General features: G+C 70.3%; 1 protein-coding gene across 1 annotated transcript in view; it reads left to right on the top strand.

Annotated features, from left to right (window-relative positions):
• Positions 1-7,767, top strand: part of LOC113981111 (C-Jun-amino-terminal kinase-interacting protein 2-like) — an 11,177-nt gene extending 3,410 nt beyond the window's left edge. The window contains 6 exon segments of the mRNA XM_027708348.1: positions 2,507-2,612; positions 2,919-3,161; positions 4,733-4,835; positions 4,959-5,098; positions 5,100-7,293; positions 7,668-7,767. Coding sequence (XP_027564149.1) covers positions 2,507-2,612; positions 2,919-3,161; positions 4,733-4,835; positions 4,959-5,098; positions 5,100-7,293; positions 7,668-7,747 — 2,866 coding nt within the window. The 3' untranslated portion in view covers positions 7,748-7,767.
• The last annotated feature ends 103 nt before the right edge of the window (positions 7,768-7,870 follow it).

Genomic DNA, 7,870 nt, shown 5'->3' on the forward strand with positions numbered 1-7,870 from the left:
GGGCTCTGCACCCCAAAGGGCTCTGCACCCCAAAGGGCTCTGCACCCCGATACCCCAAATGGCTCTGCACCCCGACACCCCACACTCTGTGCCCCACAGCCCCCCAGGCCCCCCAGTCCTGGCCGTGCCCCAGGGTCCGGCCCAGCCCCGCAGCCCCAGCCCGTGGTGTCGGGCCCGGTGCCATCCCTGCTGTTTTTGCCCCAAATCTGCGCAGATTGGGCGCTCCGTGCCCTACTTCTGGGAATTATGTGATTAGGGGGAATCTTTTCTCCCGGTGAATCGGGAGCAGGCGCCCGGCCCCGTGCCGGGTGAGGGGCTGCACGAGGGGATTTTGGGGGATGGAAAGCAGGAGGGGGCACAGCCCCGACCCCCCATGTAAGGGTCTGATCCTGCTGCCGGCCACATTCCAGGGCTGAGCCTCCAGACCTGTCCCCTCTGGAGGTGCCCGCCTGCCCTGGTGCTGCCACGTGCCCATGGGGATGGGCTGGGGGTTTCTGGGTGTCCCCAAACCCCTGGGGGTTGGCAGAGGGTCACATTGGCACTGCCACACACCCATAGGGCTGGACTCAGGGGGTCTTTGGGGGTTGGCAGAGGGTCCCGCTGGCACCTTGACACTGCCACACACCCATAGGGCTGGACTCAGGGGGGTCTCTGGGTGTCCCCAACCCCCTGGGGGTTGGCAGAGGGTCCCATTGGCACCTGGGCACTGCCACACACCCACGGGACCGAGCTTGGGACCCCTGGTTGCCCCCACACAGAGGGTCCCACTGGTGCCCAGGCACTGCCACACCTCCCACCTTGCAGAGCCCCCCCCCCAGATGCCTGGTTTCTGTTTTCCAGCACCAAATCCTGCCGGGAATCCTCTTCTTTTCCCTTCGATTCCTGCAGAAACCGCTGGTTTCCATGACACCCCCATTCCCGACGGAAGGCACGGGGGGGTCCCTCGGCCTTCCCGTGCCTTGGGGTGTCGGAGCCTGGATTCCCCCTTGATGTGCCCGGCCCAGTAACCCCCCAGTGACCCCCAGTGAAGCCCCCAGCTGGAGAACAGCCCCTCCCAGCACAGGGCACCCCAATGCCCCGGGGGTGGGCACTGCCCCCTCACTGGCTCAGCTCCAGCCTCTGCCCTGGGCTGGCTCCAGGGATTGCACCGGGCAGCGAATTTGGGACGTGTGGTGGCCTTGGCACCTCTGCCCAGCCGGGGTCAACGTGGGTGTGTGGTGACGGGGGGGGGTGGTGGCGTGTCTCTGTGGTGATGCCATCCCGGTGCTCCTGCGCTGGCACCCAGGAGTGACAGGGGGATGGTGGCACATCCCTGTGCTGCTGCCATCCCAGTGGTCCCATGCTGGCACCCAGAAGTGACAGGGTTATTGTGGCACGTGCCTGCAGTGCTGCCAGCCCAGCGTGGATGGCTGGGCAGGGAATCTGGGACGTGTGGTAGCCTTGGCACCTCTGCCCAGCCGAAGGGCACTCTGGCCATGTGGTGATGGGGTTGTGGTGCCATGTCCCTGTGGTTGTCCCGTGCTGGCACCCAAGGGTGACAGGGTTTGGGTGCCATGTCCCTGTGGTTGTCCCATGCTGGTACCCAGGGGTCACAGGGTGATGGTGCCATGTCGCTGTGGCTGTCCCGTGCTGGCACCCAGGGCTGATGGGGCTGTGGTGCCACGTTCCTGCAGTTCTGCTGTCCTGGTGCTCCCATTCCAGAGCCTGGGGGTGCCAGGGTTACGGTGCCATGTGCCTGCAGTGCTGCCAGCCCAGTGAGGATGGCTGGGCAGGGAATCTGGGACGTGTGATGGCCTCGGCACCTCTGCCCAGCCGAGGGCCACCGTGCCGGGTGGTGGCAGGGTTTGGTGGCACGTCCCTGTGGTGCTGCTGTGCCAGTGCCCGGGGGTGACAGGGTTATGGTGGCACATGCCCGTGGTGGTGCTGCTGTCCCGGTGCTCCCGTGCTGGCACCCAGGAGTGGCAGGGTGCTGGTGGCACGTCCCTGTGGTGATACCATCCTGGTGCTCCTGTGCTGGCACCCAAGGGTGACAGGGTTATGGTGGCATGTCCTTGTGGTTCTGCCATGCTGGCATCAAGGGTGATGGGGTTATGGTGGCATGTCCTTGTGGTTCTGCCGTGCTGGCACCCAGGGGTGATGGGGTTATGGTGGCATTTCCCTGCAGTGCTGGCACCCAGGAGTGACAGGGTTATGGTGGCATGTCCCCGTGGTTCTGCCATGCTGGCATCAAGGGTGATGGGGTTGTGGTGGCATGTCCCTGCAGTGCTGGCACCCAGGGGTGATGGGATTATGGTGGCATGTCCCCGTGGTGCTCCTGTGCTGGCATCCAGGGCTGACAGGGCTGTGGTGGCATCTCCCCGTGGTTTGTCCGGTGCCAGTGCTCCCGTGCCGGGGGTGCCAGCAGTACAATGGATGGATGTCCCTGCGGTGCCACTCGGCTCTCGGGGCCATGGGGGCACAGGTGACCTGTCCCTGAGGTCTGTCACCCCCCCACCCATGTCCCCAGGCCCCCCCAGGACATCAGCCTGGAGGAGTTTGACGACGAGGACCTGTCGGAGATCACGGACGACTGTGGCATCGGCCTCAACTACGACTCGGACCACTATGAGAAGGTGCAGGAGCCGAGTGGCCCCTGGGGTCTGGGGGGGGGGCACTGGCCTGGCACAGCTCCCCCCACAGCAGGGAGGAGTGGCTCCCACCCACCCAGCTCGGCCTGGCTGGGCGCTGGTGCCAGGACAGGCAGGGGGGAAGCCAGGCAGGGACTGGCAGAGCTGGGGCGTCCCTGGTCCCCTCTTGGGGACCCTTGGGGCACTGCCAACCCTGCCACGGTGGGGATGGTCACCCCGGGGGTGGGCACAGGGCTGTGGCGAGCGCAGGGCCGCGTCCTGTGCCCCCCTAACCCGGTGCCCCCTCCCCAGGACTGCCTGGTGCTGGACCGCGGGGAGCAGCCCCACCCCGTCTGCACCTTCCAGGACGACTTCCAGGAGTTCGAGATGATCGACGACAACGAGGAGGAGGAGGAGGAGGAAGAGGAGGAGGAGGAGGGCAACGATCTGGAAGCTCCGCCGTCCCCTTCGGCCTCACCCATCCCCTCGCCCGCCCTGGAGGAGACGCAGAAGCACCGACCCACCACCCTCAACCTGACGGCCCCGGGCACCCAGGTGAGGAGGGGGGCGGCCCGGAGGGGTGTCCCCACCCAGGGGTCTTTGCCACCCTGTGCCCACGGGGGGCTCCGTGGGTGCCCATTCACGCCGTGTCCCCCCCTTTCCCACTCTGGGGCTCCCCCGCGATGTGTGTTGGGGGGTCCCCGCAGGGGTGTCCCCGTGTCCCCGCGTCCCCGCGCACGCGTGTGCGGTGCCAGCCCCGAGCCACCACCGCAGTGTGTGGGAAGCCGCGTGCGGAGCGGCTCCATCCGGCTGCATCCGGCAGCGTTGCCATGGAGCCGGGGGGGGCTCTCGGGATTCTCGGCACCCCCCCAGCACCGGGAGGGCACCGCACGCTGCCGGGATGGGGATGGGGGGGGAAAGCTCTCGAGGGTGAGGGTCACCGGAGGGTGACAAAACCCAGGGGTCCCTCTCAGCCTTGTCCCTCCGTGCCCCGGCGGGTGCACCCGCAAAGATGGATCCCACCGGCAAAGCCAGATCCCGCTGGCAAAACCGGATCCCGCTGGCAAAACCGGATCCCGCTGGCAAAACCGGATCCCGCTGGCAAAACCGGATCCCGCTGGCAAAGCCGGATCCCGCCGGCAAAGCTGGATCCCACCGGCAAAGCTGGATCCCACTGGCCACCCCGGTCCATCGTCCCTCGGGGGGTGGGATGAGCGGAGCCCCCGGATCTGACCGGGTCCGACCCATCAGTGCCAGTAATCCCCGTGCCCTGTTCCCTCAGCACCATCTCCCCCCGCACCCATCCCCTGCACCCCCAGTACCTGTTCCCATCCCTCCCAGCACCCATCCCTGTCCCCACAGCACCTGTCCCCATCCTCCCCATTTCTGTCCCTGTCCCTCCCACACTCATCCCTGTCCCTCCACACCCATCCCTGTCATCCCACACCCATCCTTGTCCCTCCACACCCATTCCCACCCCGCATCCCTGTCCCCCCCCACCCATCCCTGACCCCCCCACACCCCTCCCGCCCCCCCGGCTCCCATCTCCGAGGCAGTGCCCCGGCCCCTCCCTCTCCCTCGCGGGTTCGTGCCCGGTGGCACACGGCGCCGGCCCCGCTCCCTAATCCCGGCTCGGTGGGATTAGCGCTGCCCGCGCTTCCCGCCGGGACTAATCCGCAGCTGCCGCCACGCCGGCGGGACAGCCCCGGGGACCCCTGGGCGGCTCCGGCCGTCCCGGGGGGCTCGGGCCCCACCGCAGGGCCACCGGCTCCGGGGTCCTGCCGGGGGGGTCGGGATCTGCTTGCGTGGCCCCGCACCGGGGGTCCCGGGGGTCAGTGCGGGTGCTGGCACGTCCCCCGTGGGGTCTGTCCGCGGGATGGGCACCGTGCGGTGCCGTGCCATCCCTGGGCCCTGGCAGGGGATCCAGGGACGCCCTAATCCGGATAAACCCCCGGCACGTGGCGCGGGGGCTGCCAGGCCGGTGGGAGCTCCGAGGGTCGCACCTGGGCCCGCCCCCGGCCCGGTACCGCCCGTGTCCCGTCGTCGGGTCCCCAAACGCGCCCTTACACCCCCCCCCTCCCCCGGGTCTCACCCACCCACCCACCTTGGCTCTGCTCTTCCCGCAGGATTCCCTGAACAACAACGGCAGCTTCCCACCGCCCGCTCACCGCACGACCTGGCAGGACGCCCTCCTCCACTCCTCCTCCTCCTCCTCTTCCTCACACACCGGTGAGCGCGGGGCGGGGACGGCCACGGGGTCCCGCCCCCGCCGCGGGGCCGGGGTGGTCCCGCAACCCCCCGGGGTGGTCCCGCAGCCCCCCGGGGGTGACACGGGGCTCTGCCTTCCCGCAGGACACTCGTCTCCCCACGCCTGCATCCTGGACGGACCCTGCCTGGAGAGCCCGCGGGGCCCCGGGGGGGCCCCCCCCCTCGCTGCCGCCCTCCCCCTTGGACTCGCAAGGCAACAGCCCCGAGTCCCCGGCACATGGTAACCCATCGCCCCCGAGTGCCGGGCAAGATTTTAACATGAACCTCATCTCCTCAGCGCTCCGAGCTCCGCTGTCCCCGCCGCGCCCCCGCCAGCCGCCCCCTCAACCGTGTCTCTCTCCAACAGGGCCCGCGGCTCCCCCCGGCCCCCCCGACGCCGGCCCCCCGCCCCCGGCCCCCGCCGCTGCCCCCCGCGCCCCCACGCAGCCCGAGGCGGCCCGGGGGGCCTCCAGCCCGGGGTCCCCCCGCCCGCAGCCCGGGGTCCCCCCGCGGCCCCCCGAGGAGCGGGCGGACGGCGGCCGCGTGTGCCCCCCGGAGCCGCTCAGCTCCGACGGGGAGGGCCCCCGGTCCGGCCGGGCGGCCAGCGTGCGCGGGCACCCCTCGGGCTCCTCGGAGACCACCTCGCCCTCCTCGGACCCCGGCATCGAGGCCGACCTCACCAGCCGCACCGCCAAGCCCTTCCTGCCCGGCGGGCGGCACGGGGAGGACCTGAGCTCGCCCGGCTCCGACTCGGACGTGGAGGGGGAGCTCGAGGCGGCCTTCGCCGGCGGGCGCCTGGTGAGCAACATGATCTCCTCCATCTCGGAGACCGAGCTGGACCTGAGCAGCGACAGCAGCAGCGGCCGCTCCTCCCACCTCACCAACTCCATCGAGGAGGCCAGCTCGCCCGGCTCCGAGGGGGAGCTGGAGCCGGAGCTGGAGGCGACCGGCCTGATGGGCATCAAGGACTCGCTGCTGCTCGACAAGGGCAAGGAGGAGGAGGAGGAGCCCGCGGAGAGGGGGCCGCCGGAGCGCGGCGTGGTGAGGAGGGAGAGCCTGGCCGAGCTGAAGATGGAGGGGTACTACGACAGCCTGGACCCGGCCGACCGCCCCGCGCCCGAGGGCCAGACCGAGGTCTCCGCCTCCAGCCCCCTGGACCTGAAGATCGACCCCGACCACAGCCTGGAGAGCATCCGCCGCTCCTTCTACCTGCCCGTGGGGCCCAAGCTGATGCCCGAGGCGGACGAGGAGGACAACAGCGAGTACGACTCCGACTCGGAGTCGGAGCCCGACCTGAGCGAGGACTCGGACTCGCCCTGGCTGCTCAGCAACCTGGTCAACAAGATGATCTCGGAGGGCTCGTACCCCATCAAGTGCCCCGACGAGTGCTTCCAGAACACCCACTCGCTGTGCGACACCATCTCCCCGGCCTCCGACCTGGAGCCCGAGATCCTGAGCGAGGCGCTGGACGAGGAGCCCGTCCCGCGGGACTCTCCGGCGGGGCCGGGGGAGGCGGCGGTGCCGCGGTGCCAGCGCGGCGCCATCGAGCTGGTGGACATGGAGACGCTGCGCAGCTCCCTGGAGCGCGCCGAGGACGAGCGAGGCCTGGACGCCGCCGCGGAGCCGCCGCCGCCGGAGCCGCCGGCCGAGGAGCCGGGCCCCTTCCTCTTCCTCAGCAACCCCACCAACGACACCATCGCGCCCGTCTTCCCGGGGCGCCCCGTCACCCTCGACAGGCTGGACGCCTCCGAGGTCCTGGCCACCTTCGGCTGCCGTCCCGCGCCGCCGCGCGTCCCACCGCGCGCGTCCCCTGGCGCCGAGCCCGCCGTCACCGGGAACCACCGCGGCGCCGGGGACCACCGCGGCTCCGGGGAGCAGCGCCCCGCCGGCCCCGAGGGCTGGGCCGTCGACAGGGACCTGGACTCGGGGGTCCTGGAGGCCGACGACATGATCGATGACGTCCGGTTAGTGCCCCCCGACGCCGGCCCCGCCGCGCTGGACGTCTCCACCGCCAAGACCAACCGCGGCTTCGCCATGGCCTTCGACGAGGACGAGGGGCCCTTCCCGCCCGGCTCCCCCTTCCCCGCGGCCCCGCGGCGGGGCAGCCTCGGCGGGGAGCTGCCGCCCGTCCCCGGGGCGCCGGAGCCGCCGGCACTGGACGAGTCGCTGGCCTACGACTCGGTGAAGTACACGCTGGTGGTGGACGAGCACACGCAGCTGGAGCTGGTGAGCCTGCGGCGCTGCACGTCCGTGCTGAGCGACGACAGCGACCTGCTGCGCGCCTGCGACCGCTGCGACGTGGACGACGAGGTGGCCTTCGGGGACGGGCTGGTGGCCCCCGACGCGCGCAGCTCCTCCGAGGACTCGTCCCCCGAGGCCGACCTCCAGTTCTCCAAGAAGTTCCTCAACGTCTTCGTCAACAGCACCTCGCGCTCCTCCAGTAAGTGTTGGGCCGTGTCGTGACGTGGCCGTGTCGTGACGTGGCGTGTCGTGACACTTTGTGCCAGGCTATGCTGTCCTGGACTGCTCTGCATGGCCTTGGTTGACTGGCTGCCCTTCCATGTCCTGCCCCTGCCATCCTGGCCGTGGCACCATCCCTGTGTCACGGGGTGTCACAGGGGGTCACAGGGATCCTCAGTCCCGCTCTGCTGGGTGGGGGGGGTTCAGTGGGACCCCTTGGAGAGGTGAGGGCTCCCTGCACCCCGAGGGTCCTGCAGCCCCCAGGGTGGGGTGGAGGGCAGTGACGGGTGTGTCCCCCACGCCCGGGGGGTGGGAGCCGCCCCTGGGCCTCATGGAAGCCCCCAACCTCCCCAGGCACAGAGTCCTTCGGGCTGTTCTCCTGCATGGTGAACGGGGAGGAGCGGGAGCAGACCCACCGCGCCGTCTTCAGGTGAGCAGCAACCCCAGCCACGGGTGCCACGGGGGGTCTCCAGGACCCTCTGCCTGCCCACATCCTCCACCCATCCCTCCACCCATCCCTCCATCCCTCCATCCATCCCTTCATCCCTCTCTCCATC

The sequence above is a fragment of the Neopelma chrysocephalum genome, unplaced genomic scaffold (assembly GCF_003984885.1).
Source record: "Neopelma chrysocephalum unplaced genomic scaffold, ASM398488v2 Primary Assembly neopelma1_96102, whole genome shotgun sequence".
Taxonomy (NCBI): Eukaryota; Metazoa; Chordata; class Aves; order Passeriformes; family Pipridae; genus Neopelma; species Neopelma chrysocephalum.